The sequence below is a fragment of the Mugil cephalus genome, chromosome 10, assembly GCF_022458985.1.
Source record: "Mugil cephalus isolate CIBA_MC_2020 chromosome 10, CIBA_Mcephalus_1.1, whole genome shotgun sequence".
Taxonomy (NCBI): Eukaryota; Metazoa; Chordata; class Actinopteri; order Mugiliformes; family Mugilidae; genus Mugil; species Mugil cephalus.
Window position 1 is genome coordinate 23,186,541 of NC_061779.1, and position 23,322 is coordinate 23,209,862.

The following is a 23,322-nucleotide window of genomic DNA, read 5'->3' on the forward strand; positions in this document are numbered from 1 at the left end:
ACAAATAGTGTCAGCGGTTCCCAAAAACCACAGAGGTTAATGTGAGTTAAGACGGTACGCCAGAATGTGTAAGTGACAAGAAAGCGGCTGTAGCCAACACTTGAGATCCTGAACTATCCAGACTATCCAAACTGAACTAGTGAACGCAGGAAACGTGAGCTGAAAAAGTGTTTATTCAGAGCTGATGCATGATAAAAAAAATAATAATAATAAAGAAAAGTTTTAAAATTAAGAGAAATCTCTTTTCTTATTAATGTTCCTTCAAAGATTTCAACTTCAACCAAACTATGATGAACTGGGTGAGAATCATCAGTCAGTCAAGTCCAGCTTTAATCTGTCCGTACTGTGCTTTAAGCATTAGGAGACAAGTGAGAGCTGATCAAAATATACACACAAAAAGCGAATCAAACAACTAATGCCACGAAGATGATATAAAAGATAAGTCAGAACCAACACTATTTTCGCTTGTCTTTAAATACTTCTGAGCTCTGTCTGTAGCATTCAGTCCCAGTGGTTATTTCTGATTATGTTGAGCCTTTAAAAACGGCTCATAAGCGTAGTTTTATTTTGGTAAACGGTAATTTCCTTAAATAACCGGACACGGCAAATGTCGCTCAAGCAGGAGTTAAATATTTTATTCCTCCTCTGTGGATCAGTGCTCTAAACAGCAGGAGGATGTACAGATGTACAGATATGTAATTGCATAATTTGTTATTATTTAAGACACTGTCTTATAGATATATTAACTTACTAAATTACTCACTAAATCATGAGAACTACAATGAGAAAATCACTCATCCGCAGAAGGGCTAATTTTGTTTGCTCGTCACTAAAACAAAATTGCTCGAGCACGGAGCATCAAACTGAGCTCAGAAGTTTAAAGCCGGAGATAATGTTCCAACAGTCGTCCAACTTTTTTGCAGCTTTATCTTTTCCCTCTGAAGTTGAATTTAGGCTGAAGTGTCATTAGGCTAAGTCAAAGTGACTGATAATATGTCCCTTAAGAGTTCACTTCACATAAAGATCTGATTACAAAGTTTTATCTGTGCGATACACTTATGGGATTTTATTAATAAGACCGAAGCTTTGAAACACTTACCATTTGATGCCGTGAAATCGATTGCCACCGTGAAATTAATCTGAGTCCTACAAAAGAAAAAGAAGTCATGTATGTAGAAACATGGAGCCATCAATCATGTCAGATTATACCACAGCATGTTTCAAAGCATGCAACAGCGGGCAATTAAGCAGCAGGTTATCGGCAGCTGTCTGTCTTAATGTTGGAGCCGGGAGATAACGCGGCGCATTAATCCTCTCAGCTGAGTCTCTGCAGAGTCTACGCCGCTAACTGCAAGGATTTAATGAGAGTAATGCTGCCGCATAATCTAGCGCTATCAGTTAATGTGAACTTACCCGCCTCTGATGTAGTCCAAGAAGGACAGCTCAGTGTCCACCAGGCAAGACAGGAGGGTGACCTGTCAGTCAGACAAGTGTGGGAGTTAAACAGGAATCCTTTTTGCAGCGTGAGCAGAATCTGTTAATGCAACACTTGATTTTTTTGAGAATACACGTTTTAAGCCACTCATCGTAAGTATGAGCATGTTAAAAGAGGATCCCACTGGTTAGGGAGGCTGTCTTCTTTAGGGTTTGGTTTGGTCCCACTACATTTCATGCTATTGTGCAACTCTGACACACACGTAATATCGAAAAGAAATTGTACATGCATCAGCTGTTAAGACGTTCAAGTAACTGTTTGGGTTAAAGTTGAAGGGAAAATGTTTCTCCAAGTATCTGGGGAGAAAATGTGTTGCTAGTTCAAAATGAATCGCTTCTGGGTTGTGGATTATTGTATGTGTGAACAAAATAGAAGAAGGTTGCGTATGTAATATAAATTCTGAATAATGAGGGAGTGTTGTGAAGGATATACCACAGCATGTTTCAAAGCAACTGAATGTTTCAAAGCAACTGAAATCCCTTGCTCATTTTCCCAACACCAACACCACCCACCTCACTGCTCTGAAGTCTGAAGTGCAGTCGTAGTATTTTTTTTTTTTAACCATGCAGAGGCCTGTAATATGACCAGTGGCATCAAAATCCCAATGTACCAGTACTTTCTTGCACCTTTACAACTGGCAAAAACGTCTTTTCTATCAGAAGAAGCCAGCATAAATAAATGTGCAATAATGGTTAAAGAATCAGGTATTTTCAACTGCAAGTTCAGCTTCAAAATCCTGCCAGATGGTTCTCTCTACAAGACCAAAGTTATATGTATTATGATTCAGAAAACTTTATTTGTCCCCTGGGGGCAATTTAATGTGAGCAGCAGGACGTGCAAAAATAAGTTTTAGAGAAACAAAAAATAGAACAATACACATAGGATGTAAACATGGCTGTGTGAACAAAGTGAATGAAGTGCAGACAGGGTAAGAGTAAAGTGTATTTAATATTGATATGGACTTGAACAGGGAGCTGAGATTTTGAAAAGAGTAATAAAAACTGGAATATCTCCTCCAGCTCCTTCATTTACAACAGAAACCACAAAAAAAAAAGTATGATGAATTATCATTAACTATGGAAATCAGACGATTAATCGCGATTAACACATTTTAATCTACTGACTGCTCTACCACTGAAAACAGTAGTTACCTTAAACTATATGCTGAGCATAACTATGAGACTTGGTTCAAAGCTATCCAACTTATACTAGCAGTACAATAAGAAAATGTTGTTGTATTGGTTTTTCTTCTACTTTTCCCTTCCGTCTTTTATTGTGTCCTGAGACTTCACGTCTTCATCTGTCCAGAAAAAGGATTAATTTCCCAACCAGAGGTTACATGCATTTGTTTTTCTTCTGATTTCTTCCTTCAGTGTGAGCAGCAACAGAGATTTAGTACACGTTCTGAACAAGCCGACAACGAGTCGACTTGGTGTACAGTGGTGTAGTGGTTAGCACTGGTTAGCGCGGAAGCCTCAGAGTAAGAGAAGAAGGTTCTGGGGCTTTTCTGTGCACATGTTGTCCCTGTGTCATGCGTGGGTTTTCTCTCCAGCTTCCTCCCACTGTCCAAAGTCATGCTTGTTAGGATGACTGGTGACTCTAAATTGGTCGTAGGTGTGCATGAGAGCGGGCAGGTGGTTACGGAAGATGAATGAATGAAGGCTGACACCCATATTCTCAGCATAACGGACAACAAAACACACAAAGACATACAGAGCAACAGAGCTGATAAGGTAAGTGCATCAGGGAGTAAGTTAAGAGAGACCTCAGGCAGGATGTCAACCAGAAACAATAATGCACTTTCTTTAAACCATTATCATTTATTATATTGGAACCATCTAAGGTTAAAACTACATATAAAAGAAATCAGTAGCAAAAACAGTAGCTGGAATGTGATATTTTGAAGCAAGTCTAAGAGTGTAATAGTAGCCTTGGGGTATTATTGAAAAAATACAGCAATAACAATAACGATAATAATAATAATAAAAGTCAAAACTCACCGTTCCTGAGTTTTGGTACTTTTTCTTCTTCTTCCCTTTCTTCTTTGGATTTAGAACCTGGAAACAAATCATGGGTTTGGATTAGCTTTGTTTCTGAATCATGTCTTCTCCTTGGTTCAAACAACCCAGACCTTTTAGCAAAATGACATTATGCTGCTTCCAGCAGAGTCACCAGAGCTGATGATCAGAGAGCACACTCTTCCTGCCATTACACTAAGTGATCGAGATTGTGCTTTCACCAGCAGCTTTATGACTCTTAACGTTACTCACACGGCTGACTGACTAGTCAGTAAACTATTTGGCGTAAGAGGATGGCGCTTTAAAGGTAAATCAATCAGTCCAACAGCATAGACTGTACATCATAGTGCATAACGTCCTGTCAAATAGTTCCTTTTCCATTTTTACTTATATTAGAAATGATTATGGATGTCCTCTTAATCAAAACAAATGATTAAGAATGAAAAGATAATCTATTACCGACGGAGAGAAACAACACACATGTGATAAATTCTTAAGACATCAAGGGAATTTCTACTGAGAATAGATCAATGAGGTGACAAACTCATGTATGTCCATATGCTGCTTGTCCTCCACCGTTAGAAATACACAATGTTGCGGATTGGATTTTCCTCCATATGCTTCCTCCATTGAGTTTTACATTATCTTAGTTGTTTTTTTGTTTTTTGTTTTTTGATCCCATGTTCATATAAGAATGTTACTGCGTGGGCAGCACTACGGTAAGCACTCCTCTGTATGGTGCCATTTCTTCTGTGATTAACGATAGTGGAGAATTTAATTATGTGCATCTAATCTTCTAGAACTACACATTAACAAATGATCACACTCAGACAAAATAAAAGTCATAAATAAAATAAAACTACTGGCTTCTTGAAGACTAAGCATTTGGATTCATCTGTTACATTAAAACAGTTTGACTTTATGCACTTATTTAAAAGAAGATCTGGCAAAGACTCACTAACTAAGATATTTTTTGTCTTGTATTCTGCCTGTGTTCTTCACTTGGTAAATTTTCACTATTTCTTGCTGTAATCCTCCTTGTCACTTCCCACTGGTTTCTGCAGGTGTTCCAGGAGCCAATTAACTCTGGGCTTCCTTTAAGTCCTTCCATCGTTGCTAAACCTTGTTATTTACTGAAGGTTGGTCTCTCCTTAAACCGCTGCAAGTAACATTCATGGTATGCATTAGGCACACGGCACAGCTCTCATCTCTGTTAACAATTCTGTAGAGGACATCACATGTGCAGGGAGACATTCTGCTGTATTCTGCTTCACTTCCACACGATGCACCTCTGGTTAACGTCTGACTGACCATAAGGTGGAAATGTGAATACATTTTTTTTCTGCTGACCTGTGCTGTCTCCTCCAAAGCTGAACCTACATCACAGAGTTCCCTCTGGCTACTTTAAATGTTTGTAAGGGTTTTAGTTCTTTTTAGTTACAGATTCAATTAGGGTCAGGATCAGGCTAGGTCTGGAAGAGGACAAGTATGAATACACAAGTGTGTGTGTGTGTGTGTGTGTGTGTGTGTTCATATTTTTATCAAGTTGTGGGGACCAAGCCCTTGCAGAATACCAACACTGTGGGGGCATGTTGTCCGTGTGGGGCCATTCATCTGAACCCAACTACTTTTTGAAGGTGAAAACCGTCTGAGACTTGTTCGCATTCCATCACTGAACTGCACTGAACCAGTCATATATATAGTCATATATCAAATAACAATGTCCAAAATGAATAACAAAATGCAGAAGATGCTGGTGTTATAACACACTGATATCCGTTCAGGTGTATCTGCTCCTCAACTAGCTAAGCCACCTGTCAGCTAACCAATATCCATGCGTAGCCGGCATAGCCTGCACGAAAAAAAGTTGATCGGGAAAACCGTCAATCCAAATCTGACTGGACTTAGTTTTATTTTACCAGAGTACACCAATGCTAAGCTGACTTGTTTGGTATTTACATCCTGAAAACAGTAGCTTTGATCTTACTTTGTTTCAAGAGTGCATTTTGTTGATTACTGTATGCTACTACTACCACTACTACTACTACTAATAATGATGATAGTAGCAGTCATAGCAGCAAAACCACATAAAACAAGTGTTATTGGCACAATGGAAAAAAAAGAACCCTGGACGTTTTCTCGGTTCGGTGTGCTTCACAATATTCAGCCCGCAGGTGAAATGAATTTGGGTTACATGGGTTTCAGGTTAGATTAGGTTCAGGGTCAGCTACTCAGCTAAGATAGTTAGGTTATAGTAAAAGGACCTACGATATGTAACGTGTCCATGCAAAATCCTCCTTCCAATGATAAAAGCATTGTGTGTTTGTGTGCGTGAAGAATATCACCTCATATATGTGGAACTGTGACTGGCTTCTGGACATTTCCCTGTAGCTGGTGCTGAACTCGCCGATGAAGTCGTGGCTGTGAGAATCAACACACAGTCAGTCACACACAAGTGGGAAAAACGCCACAAGTATTACAGTGAGAGTAGTAAAGCAGTGTCAGAACAAGCCATTAATAACTGTACAGCCGCCTGCTTGAGAATGACTTGAGTTTACTCATGTCTTTGTAATATATTCCCGTCCCTACAAAGTGCAGGAGTGTCGCTAATAACCTCCTTGGTTACAGGAGGTGCCGGCGTAGCAACCAATTTTATAATTTCATGGAGATAATCAGCACAGTTGGAATCAGGGTCAGATACTGATGGGAGCTCAGGGCGAAATGCCCTTGAAATGTCAAAAACCATGTGTGAAATGAACAATGAAGGGACAACACATGCTCCTTAGTACCAAGAATTCACTTGCTTTGAAAGATAAACACTATTCTTATCCCTTATTGACAGTATAAACGTAGCCACGGAGAGAGCACTCAAGCAATATTAATAGTTAATGTATTTTTAAAGAGGCAGGGAGCGCTGTCACACGCAGGGCTCCACAGCGATATTTTTCTGCAGTATCTACTCTTAACAAGAGAGAAACGAGTGTGCTTGAGGACAGACATTTTGGAGTGGGATCTGTGACTATATTCCCAAAAGATCTTCCCTACTTTGCACACATGCTCTGATATTAGGACAAGTTTACTTATTTCATTATTTATTTATTTTTCGCATCCGGATCGCTGCGACTTTCATTCTCAAACATTAATTAGATTTAGAATAGATTAAATAATGGTACTAAACAGATGCATGGAGCTCTCAGTTGGGCAGACATTGACTCTCAAGCTTTTAAAAGTAAACATCGCTGCCTCACCCTCCATCTCTGTCCCAGTCGTACACCTCCACCTTGATGCTCCTGTAGAGACAGAGAAGAGGATAGAGGGAAATTATCAATGACTGGATCTATCAAGAACATTGGCTGATGGTATGTGGACAGGTTTTGGCTTTGCAAAATTGAGGATTAGGGTTTTGGGAAAAAGCCACTGTTAGATAAACAAAAGAGTATCTCATCTTATGTAATTTCAGTTGATGCAGTTTAGCAAAAGCAAAGTTTAACTTGGTTCAGTACGACTCTCAGGTGTGCCAAACACAGTGATGCAACATTGTCACAGCTCGTTCTATCCTAATCAGTTTGTAGTAACATTTTAAAATACTGGATTGTCAGTTTTATTTTTTTTCAGGGCTGCATCCGTAAACTAACAGTGGTTGAGCTTGGTGACTGAAAGCAGAAAAGTCCCACTGTCGGTCTCCTGCTGTTAAATTAATTACAATCATTGACCTGCTCCACTTTTATTCCTAAGTAGCTTTTAAACTGTAAAAATAATGTTCAGCTGTACTCTTCTATTACTTCTTTCTGCTCCGTATATTCTCATCCTCTCAGTGTACCGTAGACTTGGTCAGTTGTTTGTGTTCCTGGGATTCTCTTACTGTACCTGTCATAGTCTCCATTACAGAGAGCCCTGACGGGAATTTTAAAAGCCTGCCACACTGGATCCAGAGTATTCTTCACCACTTCTGTTTTGTGACAGATGGTGTACCTGTGAGAGACACAGAAAATGTTAACAGACGACAAATCTACCCCAAATTTTAAGTCACAATGTGTCCTGTCTTTGTTACTCTGGGGAATGTAAAATAAAAAAGTATCTGATGAATCCTGACTGACTTGGCTGGAATAATGGCATCCGGTTCTTTTCTACAGTATGTGGCATCTAGAGTGGCTCTTTGTAACCGCCGCGTGCTGCTGTTATGCCCTGCAGCTGAACATTTAGGCTGCATCAGTAAATACCCAGCTGCACTAAGAGAATGTGTTAAGTGCGAGAAGTCTACTTGAATAAAAGCATCTGCAGGGCAAAGAAGCTGTGACCTCCCCGCGCAGTTTTTTTTTTAATCATTTCTATTCCTCCTTCTATTGCTTTCTCTTGTCAAAGGATAGGAGGCATATATGCGTAAATCGCATATATGCAGAGGGTTACGTAACATCACATAGTTAGTTTAGATCTTATATTGTCTGTATAGGAGGTTTTGGAGCGTGAGCAAACACGCTCAGAGTCTGGATGCATCTCATCATACATGCTGTTAATGTGGAAGCGTAAAATCGACATAGCTGCATTTCTTCTTTTGTTTTTTTTTCACCCGAAGCACAGGAAATCTGCCTGTTAACTTACGATCCGTCTTCGTTACTGCGGTAAAAGACAAGAAATGGATCAGACTTCCCGAAGAAGTCCTTCTTGTCCAACTTGTTTCCACAAAACTGTAGCATCACCGACTCCTAAAGAAGAGGGAAGGAACCAAAATGCGGACGTTACTTAGGAAGCGATGCAAAATGTGACCTGCTGTTCAGGAAAAAAAAAAAAAACATGATAGAGAGTGATAAGCCACTTGTCCGTGTTACGTGTCAGTCTACACCTACAGGATATATTCTGTTTCCCCTCACTGAGAATTTGTAGCCGATATCAAATTCATCTCCACCTGCTCCAAAATCAACACTGGAAGATTACATTGAGATTGTCAGGGATAATTTCAGCCTTGAGCACTCCTCTGAAAACATGCTGTTTTTTTTTTTTTTCTTAATTAACTTCATTTGTTTCCATGGATGTCTTTAAGAAAAATAGATGTCAGCTTTTTTTCATTTAGCTCTGAAGAACTGAAACATTGGTTAAAAAAAAAAAAAAAAAAAAAGCTCGAGCTGGTCGGTTCCTCTGATTGCAGCATACATTACAGCACATTTTATATTGCCACAAGCAAAATAGAATTCTCTGTCTGCCTAATAATGGTTCCCACTCCTTTGTTCCTCAGCCCGGTCCTATGTTGGTGCACAATAACATCTCAGGGTCCATGCGCTTCGATTTCAGAGAAATGACAGAAAAACGTGGAAAAAAGTTTGCCGTTTCGACCTTTGAAACAGAGCATTCACTGTGAGGCGACCCGTCTATTTGCATGTGCCAAAAACATAAGCAAACAACAGAACGGACCAAGAATGGTAATGTACCCCCCCCTTTACTTTCTCCACATGCTTGAAGGAGAGGATATGAACAGACTCATTGTCACAGTCTGGTTCAGAAAAACATTTCATATGACAGCGATAACATACAGTTCGCTGCGTCTTGAGCTGAACACCAGCTCTCCTAAACCAAATGAAACCTTGAACAAAAGTTAAGAAACATGGCCGAAGGAAATAGAAAAGAGGAGAACGGTTCAAACCTTCTACAGATCTATGAAGTCAACACAAAACATGTTCTTTAATGTTCTTTAATGATGCTTGATGCTTCATCTGGCAGCACTGTAATATATTTAGAAACACACTTTTACATAATACATTTAGTTTCCTAATTAAAGTCAAACTTAGGGTGTCATGGCAACACTAGTGTCTCTCTCTCTCTCTCTCTCTCTCTAAATATATAAATATATATATATACACACAGTACATATATATATAATACATAACAGTCTGTAACAGCAGAGTGACATTTACGCCTTCACTGCTTTAGACAGTTTTTATTCCATTAAAAGGACAAAACCTTTCTTCTTGATGAGGAACACAGGTCAGATGAAGCCAGTAATTAATTAACTGTGTGTATGCCTTTCAAAATCGTAATAATACCAGTATGTACCAGATTATGGCTACCGAGGCTAAGTTCATACACACACGTGACTTAGTTGATTTTACTAAGTGTCTGTGTTGCTTCTTGCAGATGGGCTGGTGTTTACTATGCTCAAAAGAAAAATTTAAGGGTTTTAACCAAAGACTGTAAAAAGATTGGCGGCGGAACAGCTCCTAGAAAGTGAAGCCAAAGCAAGTAGAGCTCCCCCTGGTGACTGGCTCCAGTATAGGTCATAAGCTCTACCTCCTCCATGTTAGTGTGTGGGACAAATTAAAACACGAAAGTGCGTGTATTTTTTTTTCCAAGGACAGTTTCTATCATTTAAGTAGTTAAATATATATATATGTAAAAATATATATATATATACCTATAGAGTATAATCCAACATTTACTTGTAAGTGGTAGAAGTAGAGCAGAGTGCAATGTTAGTTAATCGTTGCTGATAATGTGGTTCCATGTGGCTCTACTCTTGGCCTGTATCCCTGGCCATGTTGAACATGTTGATATTCCCAACAACCTCATCTTTTGGTTACACCTTTACATTTCCTACATTAACTCAACTGTTCATTAGGCTTTCATGAGCACAACTAGTTCAGTTAGCCTCAGAAGCCTCAGTCACTCAGTAGCGATGTTACGGCTAATGTTATCATTTGTAAACACAAACTCACAGAGGCATTAGAAAGCCTTCTTAGCTCTGACTTTACTATATAGTGAGTCACAGGGAAAGAAGCACTATGGTCAAAAAGGTAGTTGACAGAAAAGGAAATAATAAGATTTGAAAATGCCAAGGAGCACTGTTCAAACTCTGATTAAAAAAAAAAAAAAAAGGTGCAGAACTGGGGTTTCTGCTGACACTAAGACGCAGTCAAATAAGCCAAACAAGGTTGCCAGCAAAACAAATAGATCGGGAAGAAAGAACTTCTTCAGCTGAAATACAGACTTCTGTGCAAAAGGTGTCGTGGATTCAATAAGCAGGAGGTACTTGAATAAAAATGGGCTGCACGGTCCAGTTGCTAAGATAAAAAGTGGTTATCTTTTTGTTCTTTGTGTGTGAGGTACGGCAGCACAGGAATGAGAGTCAGAACTAATTGCCAGATGAATGCAGCATGTTATCAGAAAATGCCAAAGGGTACTTTGCATTCATTAGTCCGTAAGCTGTGCATGGGTCACACATGAACTAAGAGTTCACAGGATCAAGAGCCTTTTACCAAGAAGAATGGGCCCAACAGGCAACTGTCAGTGTGAGCTAATCAGGTTTATCATTATGACCACTTCCCTACTGTGTAGGTCTACCTTGTGCCTCAAAAAACAGTCGTGACTCATCAGGGAATGGACATGGACCTTCTGAGGGTGTCCTGTGGTGTCTGGTAACAGGATGCTGTTAGTGGGGGTCTTTGGGTCCTATGGGTTGAAGGGAGGGGCCTCTGTGGATCATCCCACAGATACTTGATCAGTTTAGAATATAGTGAATTTAGAGGCCAGGTCAACACCTTGTGCTGTTCTTCACGTTGTTGGAGTTGTTTTTAAACCGTTTTTGTGTGTGTCAGGCTACATCCTGCTGGGATGGCTGCTAACATCCAGGAGTGGGAGTGTCTGGTCTGGTTTAGGTGGATGGTACATGTCTAAATAACATCCACATGAATGAATGCCAGGTCCAAAAGTTTTCCAGCAGAAACAGGATGGTCAATATTATTTACTTCTCCTGTCAGTGGTCATAATGTTATGCCTGATCAACATATGTTACATAAGTAAAGGTAAGCACATCACACATCACATCAAATGGTCAATATGACAATCCATGACAACATCTCAGTATTACAAATGGGTGTGTGTCTAATAAAAAGGAATTGGGTTTAACTGTGTGGAATATTGGATGGGTCAGGGAGGATTTGAGAGTGCAGCTCTTAAAGGACCAAAACTCTACTATGAATCAAAACATGTGAATCAAACTTTGTTACCCTGCAGTTGCTCAGCTCTTCTGCTCTCACTATGATGGTGCCACATTTCTTCCCTGGGATCCCACTAGAATAACAAATGACAGAGAGAAAACAGGTCATGGTTAATCATACATCCACGCTGCTTGCACTGTACGTATCATATTTAATTAGTCCAGTTCTACTGTATAGAGCACCATGAAAATAAAGTTGTGGTTTTGGTCCTAGAATCAGATCAGGACTCTACTTCCTCAAACACGTTGTTCATTAGTATGTAACAGAAAATCCATTTCCATTCACCTTGGAGTCATCTTTATTTACCTCTCAGTTACTCAGGCAGTGATTACTCACCAAGAGCTCGTATTCTTACTTCAGTTTTACGTCACCACACTGACTTCCGATTAGCTTTAAGATTCAATTAGAGATCCTCCTCCGCATCTTCAGGTCAGCAAACTCATTTTAAGTCACCTGTGTTTTTCTCCATTATTTTTATTATTGTGATTTCTAAAGCCTTTGTCTTATTTTTGGACATGCTGGTCTTTTAATGAACCGAGGTCTTGAAATGTGTTCTATACATGTAGCTTAACATTGTTTGTTATTCTGCATTATATTACAATATAATTCAATTTCATTTAATTCAGTTTCTTATACAGTGTATTTTTGATCTATGCACTTTACTCCTGTTTGGATTTGAAATTTCTAAAAAGTCTCATCTGATAGATTCAGTTCCCTGTTTTTTCTCCATGTGGCGTTTATTAGCCACCCATGAAAATTTCAATCAAACTGAAATATGTATGACCGCAATAATCAAGGTCTTTAAGACCGTATGATTATTCTGCCCTTTAAATATCAATAAAATGTTGGAAACGTTAAAAATGTAAATTCCTGTCAACTGAGACCCCTGCAGACCCGGATTCTAATTTCTCCTCATCTTCCTCTCAAATGCGTAGCCTGATTGTCACAATAAATATTCATTAATACGCAATGAAAACCATCAGAAAAGAACATCAAAATAATGTAACCACATCCAATGACATTTCAGCAGCAATATTTGTTTGCATCCTGAGCAGGCGAAGCGTAATATTCAGCCAATAAAGCCAGGGGAGACTGACCACTAAAAATAGACCAAATGAATGCCACAGGCCCCGGGCCTGTTACAGAACGAGGAAGGGCAAAGATAATTTCATTTGGCTAAGTACTGTCCAGTAACAATAGAGAGAGAGCAAAGAATTAAATTAAAAACGGAGAAATTGGTAGTAAATTGAGGCAAGGCTTTTTGAAACTGCCCCCGTCACCTGAGACTCACCGCCATCCTTTTGATGAAGAGGAGAGCATTGTTGGAAATTAATTCAATGTACAAACAGAGACATTACTCACTGAGATGGAAAAACGGTGCGGCAAAGACATGGAGGAAGTCACTGAGGCAAAGAGAGGAAGGATGGAGAACCGAGTGAGACGTAGTTGAGTGAAGGGAAACTAAGCCTGAAAACATCAGCACATGGTTCTACAAGTACTATCATTGTTTAGACTGTGGTGCTCCTTAGTGCTCATAGTCACCGTCCTGTATATATCTATCATATATGTAGCATCTATATGTGTACAGACAGTATATGTCCAAAAAGTAGCAGAAATGTTTTTGTGTGTATTGCTAGAAATACACAAAGTGATGTGTTCACACGTGTTTACCATCACTGCATCGCGCATTGTTCCCTCTGTGTGTACAGTAATTGCTATGGGTGTCCATTGTTAAGCAGAACTGATGTAACGCTGCATGACGCTTCCATCTGTGTTTTGAGCCACAGACAACTCATTATCTCCGCGTCCACACAGACAGCGTAGCGTGAGCGGTAGGTTTTTGCCGTGCGCCAGCGACTATGTCCGTGTCCACGCGGGAGGCGTTCAGGTACCTCACAGGCCACGAGGGTTTTGGAAATGCTCAGAACACACAACACACTGACTGTGGTTAAATGAAGACCATTACTCCGGTAATTATTGGAATAATCAGAACCAAAACGCCCCATTTAACCACGTCAGTCGGGACAGAGAGACGGGTGGTCTTAAAAAAACCACATACAGAAAAAGCTTCATCTGATTGAGCCGCAGAATGAATCCATTCTTTCAGCACACACTGACCTCACGGGACTTTGGGAAGGACAGAAACATGGAGGTAACAAAAACCCTAACGCAAGTCTTCTGTAACCACTTGTCCTCTAGGGGGCTGTGGGGGTGGGGGTTATTGGGCGACAGGCGAGGTACAAACTGGACAGGTCGCTAATCCATCACACCCAACACAGAGAGACGGACGAACATTCACACTCACACCTTAGGCCCATTTAAAATCACCAATGAACCTAACAAGCATGTCTCTGGACGATGGGAGCAAGTCGCACTACCTGCAGAGAGCCCACGCACACACAGGGAGAACATGCAAACCCAGTCGGCCAATGGATTCAAACCCAGAACCTTCCTGCTGAGGATAAAGATATACATAAAGATGTGCTTTCAGTTGGGGCTATGATAATATTTCTGGGTTGAAATGTTGCTTTAATCTCCAAATGTATACCATAGATAAATGTGGTATACAGTAGCTTGATAATGAAGTCATGCTGTGTGTGTGTGTGTGTGTGTGTGTGTTTGGAACATATTGTCATATCTTAATATGATTCACTCCCACTTGACTGAGCAGAGCTGTGCTGCTTTTGACTTGAACACACACGTTTGCTCAGGCGTCCAAACGTAAACAAATCCTACAGAATAATGAGGGCCACATAAAAATATCTTCACATGTCTAAAAATGACACAGGTGTGCACGGGCACGCACAAAGACACACGTCTGAAATACAGTGACTGACTGCAGGCAGAGGTGATTATGTAACGCCGAGACAGCAAAGCGTTCTTACATCATATTTCTTGCGTGTCACTCTTCGGCGGGCCCATTCAGCAGCCACCGCTCATTGATTCGGCCGCGGGAACCACGCACGCACACACACACACACACAGTAATGGATGTAGATGCCAGGGTAGTCACTTACTTAGAGCTCAGCGATTGCTTTATCTTCCTTGCACTCACCCCCCCCCCACACACACGTACTGGACATGACTGGAGGACATGGGGATGAGGCGGCGGTTACACTACTGATGGTTCACTGCCTCAGGAGGAAAACAAACGGTTCACTTCAGTATGCTCGACAGAAGAAGATGCTGTAATTGTTCTCCGTGAGTTACAGTGCCACTGAGATAATACTCATTGATAACTGTCCTTAAAGTGAGACGTATTTTTAGATTAGGCTGTCTTGCTTCTTTTTCGGGTGGCTGATGGACGGTGATCACAGTGAGGCATTTTAATATTGTTTTATACCAGTCTTGAGTAGTTTTACTCATTGCCAATTGTTTGATTGGTATATAGTATTTGTGTACATTTTACCTGATGGTAACACACATTTAAGACTTAAATATGACAAATCTATCTACTGACCTGCTTTCTTAAAACAAACAAAACTCAGGATTGGATTTATGGGTGGACTAAAATACATCTTTAAGTTGTAACAGAGATCACTGCATTTATTTCCTTGTAAAATGTTGTTTTCTAAGTATGTTAATTATTGTCTTTCCTGTCTGTAGAACTGTAAACCATCTTAATGACTGCCTGTTAAACACAGTTTTTCATGCTACAGATAAGTTGTTCCAGCATCTTTGAGTCCGCGGCTTACTGTCTGTGTCTTCTGTTTCTAAATGCAACCCAGACTCCATCAGCTGGACGAACCATTGCGTCTGAAAACAATCTGATGTGGTGCTTGTTTGGGGTAACTGTGAAAACTAATTTGGGGCTGATCTGTGATGCTGTGTGAAGAATTATAATCTATACATGTGACATACGTAAATCTTTTGCACTGAATCATATTTTGGCATATTGCTGAGGCTCAGTAGGATAATGTGAAACCGTTGGAAAGGCTTATCTGCTGAGTCACTGATGTGCATGGTTGCTTCCACTGAGCTGAAAAAGCCTACAAGGAACTGAGATTTAGTACTTAAAGTTTGCTAATGATACGTTTTTAATGCCTGACTTATTTTTCCTATTTTCTGTAATGACAGTTTTTAATTCCGTTTAATCGCAAACATAGATGACGTACAAAATTAACCACACTTTTAACTTTTAAAATCACATTTTATCTCCCATCGAGCAGAGAAGGTGCTGGTATCTGATTGTCCCACTAAGATCACATGAGGAGAGATGCTTTGATTGTAGCTTTCATGATTTCATGTTGTCAAAGGCTTTAGTTGAAGATGTTTGCATGTCTGTGGGAAACATGTAGCTGCTCAACTTTTGGTGTGTTTACACCACATAAATATGATGATTTGTTAATCAACATTAGCTGATATCAGAGAGAGTGTGAGCGGGAGAACTTCCTGTGCAAAAGAAGATATTTCTGAGCTAAGACAAACCCCACACTGAGCAGCCAGTGTGAAATCTTTCCTGAACTGGCTGCAGGTTTAATCACTATTTTGTGCCACTAATCAGCCAATGAGACTAAAATCAGACATTTATTCATTTGAAAATCTCCCTGATTATCCCTTTATGCATCATTTAGGCTGCGGTTCAGCTTAGGCCTCTTCAGAAAATTAGCTGGGAGCCCACCGCTGACATCTTTGCTTTGGGGCGAAGTGTCCCTTTTCACTGCATGCTGTTTACCATCTCAACGTGTTTACGGTCTGTCATTAGGGCCTGTTTCTGTTTAACTATTCATCTCGTTTGGCTGATGGAGACACTGTACGCTTTCATCAGCGCCTTGGCTCATTTTCATGTTCATTGCCCTGTTTCATTTCACTTCAAAGACAATCAGTGCTAAGTTAAAATCACATACTGATTTTCAATTCAGCCCCACTAAGGAACAGAATCTAAAATCCACTTTTCATGCTATCTAATGACGGACTAAACCAACATAAACTCTTTTTTACCATTGCAGTTATGAGTGTCTGCAGAAGAGTGTGTTTCCTTGTTTGCAGGTGCACGGTTTGTTGTGGTACTTACATCAAGGGTTTTTCCAAGCGGCTTCCCAAGGAGCCGACAATTTCCCCCAGCGTACAGAAAGCCTGGCCCAGGAAGTCCTGCATGGGGGACATGAAGAGCAGGAGAACATTCATGACGACGCCCTTTATATTACTTTATTCCTGGTTAACTGCTCCTAATACATGCACCCAATGTAAAGCAAAGGCACCCATTCCTTTTGCTCTCCTTGCAGCTTGACACCCCACTGTCTTTCCTTTATGTCACGCAACTGCTAAGCAATCAGTCCATCAAAAGAACTGACAGCGATTGTGTCATTTCAGGAAAAGTTTCAATCATGTTTTTCAAGCAAAAAAGTTCCAAATGTTCTCCAATTTCAAAGTGATGATTAGATTCTTTGTCTGTAAATTGAACCGGTCATCTTGAGCAGTGAGAAATTAAAACACAGCAGCATTCTCACAATTCTCCAGCACTTTCTAGGCCTCCTGTCATGCCTGATTGCAGTATCCTTTGTCAGTCGTGACAAACAAGGCAGCGCCGGTTGTGGCTGCTTCAAAACAGCCCCTCGTACGGATACTGTATGCAAGGCAATGCTTTACTCTGCTTTACTTGCCAAGCTGCTTTAAATGTTAGTGTTAAAGGAACAAATCAACATCTCCCCTTCACCATCCATGTGCATTTGGCCCTCTGACGACCCAAGCCCAGCATGCAAAGAGACTTGTGTCCTTGTTGAGCACTGTAGGGTGACCACAAGACAAGAGCCAGTTCAGGAAGGAGTGAGCCTTGGGCCAGAAAGAACAAAGCAGAGAGTGGGGAGGCTGTATACAAAATCTGTTTACAACAGGCGTGGACCGGCTGCTTGAGTACTGATACTGAGGCCTCCCCGACCAGATTGTGTGTGCATGTGTGTGTGTGTGTGAGTCACTGCGCATGTACATGTGCATGTGCATGTGTGTGCGTATGTGCCTGACAGATGAGTCGCGTTGAGTCCGGCGGGTAGAAAGCTGTTCCAAAGATCTTAGCCGGTGCTGAGTAAATTTCTCCCCCAGTCGAGGTCTCAAAACAAAAAGAGATGACAAAAACGCTCTGGCCGTTCCAGAAGAAACTGCTCCTAGCTAGCAGCGCCGGCCCAGTGCCTGATACTCCTCAGAAAATCTGAGGCGAGAGGTTGAGGCCCCTCAGACGAACGGACTCAATGGCGAAAGGGAAGAGAAGGTTTGAAGGGTATCTTCAAGTAAAAAGAAAAGATTACGGCTGACTCCCACAGTATATTAAGCTGTGGTCATGCAGAAAACCTCATGATATACTCATAACATAGAGATCGACTGCAAGCCAAAATGGTCTTGGTCAAAGTTAAAATGTAAAAAATGACTTTTTACCAGAGCTTTGATAGGATCCTGTGATGCCAGGTACAGTTAACTACACACATGAAACAGGGGGTCTGCGAGCCCTAGGGGATTCGTGGGAGTAATGCAAGGGGGTCGCAAAATCTTGATTGTGATTAGACATTTTCCATGTATTTTTTAAAATTTTCCCCCAAAATTTAAATTTGTTTAAATGCACATTAACATGAATCCAACATATTTTAGTGAAGGGATAAATCGAGGTTATCTTTCAGTCAGAGACCTGTCAATCTAAGCCTCCTGTACAAAGTAGGCCCCGCCCCTTTCGCTGCTGATCCAATCATGAGGCTGCATATTACAGTCCCCAAATGATATCCAGACGCACGCTGCAGAAGAGAAGAAAACAGTGCAGCTCGCTCCCATCAGCCAGCGTGATTCACTGTCCCTACTACATTTAGCAATGTTTAAAGTAAACGTATGCATGTTTATGGCAGTCACACAGGCACTCTACTGTTGAATAATAATAATAATGATAATAATGATAATAATAATAATAATAATGATAGATTATAAAATAATGTAGCATTAGGCCGAGCTTAATATAGAACACATATAGCTGGTAGGGGTCCCTACTTAATCTCTCCATTGGTCTGAAAAACTGCACTAGGACACATAATAAAATACCACTTAGCACCTCACAATGATCCTTGCACATTTAAAAGAATCTTACAATCTTACCCAAACTCTTCTTCACCTCTTTCCCTACAGGAAGTAGTCAATGGTAATGTCCCGTGCTATCAGGTAAAGCAGCAATAAGAGAAATGAGAGTAACACCCTCTTTTTTGATTGATTCGATGTATGGAGAAATATGTATCCTAGAACGTCTGCTTTTTTTCTTCCTGGTTTCTCAATTTGTTTCCATTGAAATTGGCTGAGTGGAGTTCAGAGTAAGTGCACAAACCTTCTCCATTTCTAACTATTTATCCTTTAATGGTTTTCCCCAACAACAATCTCCACAGACATAGAATTCTAAAATACACACATTTATTCATAGTTAAGCCAAAGCTAAAAAACGCTCGGCAGCTGTTCTCAAAATATTCCAAAATGAGCATTTGCAACATCTACGCAGCGTTTCTGAAAGACCTTTATGTCTGAAATGTCATGAGAAGTCTTCAGGTTGCCTCAGCTTAAATGTTTAAAGCGCTCGTTGTTTGTGGCTTCAACTATAAGTAACTCAACAAGCGACTCCTCAGGGTTAAGCTGAAAGTAGCAGCGGATGCTGATCTGACGCAATCAGTGACAACTATTGCCTCTTACTTTGTTTATTCAGACGACAACTATAATTTCAAGGGGTGATGGGGCATCATTTCATAACAAACCCTAAGAGTTATATTCACCTCCCTTGAAGGAGCATCAGTCAAGGTTCACCTTTATTACAGTGCCCGGCACTTTTTTGCAGTGTCATAAAGAAAATGTCACAGAATGATGTAAAGGTTGTGTGGGGGAATGCCACAAGATGTATGAGCTTTTCTTGTGCAAGGATATTTCATAGTGGAAACAAAAAATTGCAGTAAAGTTTGGACTTCTAAAAGAAAAAATGTGGAGGAACTTCAATAAAGAAGTTATTTCGTGCCTGGACTCACTTACTAAGGCTTGTGATAGGAGGGGACATTTGTGTGTTTTACTTTACTCCTTTTTTAAAAAGGAGTTTAATAATCTTGCACAGGGCTGTCTTTTAGAATAAAAAACTAACACTCAAACCATAGCCTGGAAAATGTAATTAGATTCTACTGTATGTCCTGTGTCGGCACTTCTTCCCCCGCAGCCATATCTGCATGAGGTATGCAAACCATATGGCACAGGAAAAACATCTGCTTTGATGGGAGGAAGGGCGCATCCTCAAAGACCGCCACTGAAGACGCCACGAGAAATACTGTACTCGCGTGCATTGGCATCCCTGCCCCCTCCCCACGTTCCCCGTTATTTATAGCCAGGAGACTGGGGACGGACTGGACAATGGAGCCATCACTGCGAGCCAGATCTCCAGTCCCACACATCTACAACGATGACAGGATGCAGCCAAGCGTCCCCAGCCTTCATGCTTAGAGTGAGTTGGTGCACTCACATTGCTCGGCGCTCACAGTGGAAGCCTGGGGGCACGATGGGGATGGGGCTATACTGGGGCGGAGGGAAACAACTCCCCCAGCAGTTACATGAGTGTATGAATTAAGGGAATAGGAAGGGACTTATAGAAAGATCTGGTGCGGGAGAGCTTCTGAGAGGGGCATGGCTGTGGGCCAGTGAAGTATAAAGTTAGAGGTTTTAAATAAAAAAAATCAGGTGTGGCAGGAGTACATGTGGAATGAAATCTGAAGATCAGCAGACACTGTTGGTGTCTTGTTTAATTCTGAATATCTGAAGTTGCAAATACTGACAGACAGCTCCACCTCAAACTAAGATCTGAGACACATCAAGCCGTTGACCAGCGCTGGGCCACAGACAAGCTCCTGCGGCCCTCATTTTTTGCAGCTTTTCAGGCAGTGGAGCATGTTGAGTCAGTGCCAGAGACCATTGGTAAGAGTCGCCACTGATTTCACTGCTCATCGTAGCGAACCAGTGCACAAGAAAAGAAACAGAAATGTCAAAGATAAGCAATGACAAAGCCAAGAAGGCACACTGATTCGATCATTCATGTCGTCCAATTCATAAATATATTCACACTGGCGAAGGCCATTGGGAACAATAATAATAATAGAGACCAACCGACTGATCAGTGTGATTCAGGAGAGGTTAGAACTGTACATTACAAAATTCCCAGCGGCCTAGCTAGTCCTAGCTTTTCTGGTTTCCCTTTCTGAGTGTCAAACACACTCTACTGCCACCTGCTGATACACCTATCTCCTCTCTCACTGATGCTGAACATTCACCCTAGTTACATGATGTGTGCTTCAGTAGAAGAAACCTACAATGGCAGGCCCTGGGCAGCAGTCGCTGGCTAGAAGCCACTAGCTCCCTTTTTGTGTCCAGAAGGTTTGTAGCATCACCCTTTCTCCCAGAGTGGAAGCAGCCTACTAGCTGGATTCTGTTTATAGACAGATAAATATACGCACATAAGTGACTCATTTTAAAAGTCATAGTTTCCTGTGGTATACATTGTTAACCACAGGTGAGCTGCACAAATGTTGCACGTTGCGTGAGGCATGTTTTGACACATTCATAGCAGTAAACTGTTTAGGCCTCTACAGCCCATTCACTGCACCTCCCTGTGGGGAGATGAAACATTGAAACCATACAGTCACCACATGCTGGACACAGGAGGCGCTGACAGTCATGGCTGTGTTCACTACGTCACCGGCGGGTCACATCGAGGGAGGACTCTACTCAACTTTCATTTGAGGCTGAACCATGTGTGAGGTCTTTGGAGTGTGAACAACACCCAAAGGAAACATTCAGAAGCCAAGAGTACAAACATATTTTAAGAATCCTATAGAACAGATCAAAGCACTTTGTATGGAATGTGGATTGTTGTATTTAAGGTCGAATATGCAGAAACACAGGAGCCTGAAGAACAACAATGAATTGTGATCAACTGATCATAAGTTTCATTCATTGAATGAATTGCTGGAGGCTATCTCAGCTGTCATTGGACGAGAGGTGGGGTAAACCCTGGACAAGTCTCCAGTCGATCTCAGGGCTAATGTTTCACTAATACCCAGAGACAGGCCACCATTCACACCTAATGAACATGTCTTAGGACGGTGGGAGTACCCGAGGAGAACATACCACTGTGCTGCCCTCAATTATAGCTTCTAATTCATTCAAGCCATATATTTAAAAACAACACTAAGATGGTTACAGTTTATCCTAGAAATAAAAATCAAAGCACTTAGGAAGAGTATTTCCAAACTAAAATAACACCGGTTTACTGACCACTGAATTGAACCCAAACTTACTGTTGGCTTAAACTGAACTGCACACACAGCTCAGAATTCAGACCTCAACCTCCTCCCCAGGTGTTTCAAACAATGGCAGTGTTCAGGAGAGTTTAAATGTCAACGTAACTGCTTTCTTTCTCTTAAATGACTCAAACCCCCAATAGTCAGATTCCAATCAGTCTACTGTTGCAAATGTAGTTGTGCAGTATTTAAATAAACACATGGTTGAGGTGAAGGAGACACTCACATGTTTGGAGAGGTTGTCACTCTTGCAGTCCAAATCGTACCTGCAGAGAAGGAGAAAGAGATTAATCACAAGGACAAAGGCCATGATGACGCATTGAAGAGCATATCTGTGGCGGAAAGCCTACCAAAACAAAATGTAGCAGTCCATGGCACTAGCACAAGCACTTCTGCGCTAATCACTGCAGAGAAGCTGTCTTAATTTAGGTCTGCGACTGCGACAGTTTTCATGCATACCAACATCAATGGCCTCTGTATTGTTAACAGTAACAACATTTTTCCCAACAAATTTAAAACTTTTGGTATTGATATTGTAGCGGCTGCCTTGGGATAAACATGTCATCGCCAAATTCTAGTTGGTTCTCACATGTATTCAAAATGTAAAGAGAATGAGTCAGAAATAACAGATAAAAACTGCACCTTCAGGGGGTTTGTAGATATTTTGCCACAGTTTAATCGTGTTCTACACACAGTCTACATCTCTATCCATCAACAAACAGGAACAGACCGATGCTATATATAATTCATTACATACAGTGTCTATACTAGCAGTCTTTGCACAGCTTCGTAACATTTCTCATGGCACAGCAAAACTAGAATACACAGTGTTTCAGCAATATCTTGTTTTATGTAACTTGTATTCTATATGTAATGTCATATCATCTGTTATAGCTTTGGTGACTTTTTAAGTTGTGTGCTTACACTTGCCTCTGGCTGTGCATTTATTCTCTGCGCCATATGTAAGCATATTGAGAGTTGCTAAATCACCACCTCATACTGCACAGAACACCATTATTCTTGATGTTCTTCAGATAAACTGCACTTTGTCCCCAAACACACTGACTTCTACAATGACAAACTCCAAGTCCAACACAGAACATTTTAAAATTACTAACATCGTTGATTCATTTACAATATAGCACAAATGTGAGTGGCTGTGGCTTAGGTGGCAGAGTGGGCGTCCACTAATTATAGAGTTGGTGGTTCAATCCCTGGCTAACAGAAGAGTGGCTGAGGTGTCTGTCCTTCCACCATTGTCATACGAGTGTGTGAATGTAATTAAAATTTGGTTTATACTCTCGGAACTGTCTATGTGGAGCCTATGCCTTAGGGGGATACATAAGTGGAAGGGTTTATACTTGTTAGCTGGTGAGTCATTGTGCTGTCATTGTACTGTAATTAAGCCACTAAAAGTATAGACGGAGACTCGTCAGGTGTGTCCAGTTTCACTTTCAACACACACACTCAGCAGGTTATGTTAAAATTACCCTTTCTCTGAAATCATTGCAGCACACAACACAGAGAAGAGATCT

General features: G+C 40.9%; 1 protein-coding gene across 1 annotated transcript in view; it reads right to left on the reverse strand.

Annotated features, from left to right (window-relative positions):
• LOC125015385 (copine-8-like) overlaps positions 1 to 23,322 on the reverse strand; it is a 65,786-nt gene that overhangs the window by 12,676 nt on the left and 29,788 nt on the right. The window contains exons 5-14 of the mRNA XM_047597205.1: positions 22,014 to 22,053; positions 16,513 to 16,589; positions 11,508 to 11,571; positions 8,113 to 8,216; positions 7,381 to 7,485; positions 6,762 to 6,803; positions 5,859 to 5,934; positions 3,496 to 3,552; positions 1,414 to 1,475; positions 1,100 to 1,146 (exon numbers count right to left, since the gene is read on the reverse strand). Of these exons, the coding sequence (XP_047453161.1) occupies positions 1,100 to 1,146; positions 1,414 to 1,475; positions 3,496 to 3,552; positions 5,859 to 5,934; positions 6,762 to 6,803; positions 7,381 to 7,485; positions 8,113 to 8,216; positions 11,508 to 11,571; positions 16,513 to 16,589; positions 22,014 to 22,053 (674 nt within the window). The remainder of the gene's footprint in view (positions 1 to 1,099; positions 1,147 to 1,413; positions 1,476 to 3,495; positions 3,553 to 5,858; positions 5,935 to 6,761; positions 6,804 to 7,380; positions 7,486 to 8,112; positions 8,217 to 11,507; positions 11,572 to 16,512; positions 16,590 to 22,013; positions 22,054 to 23,322) is intronic.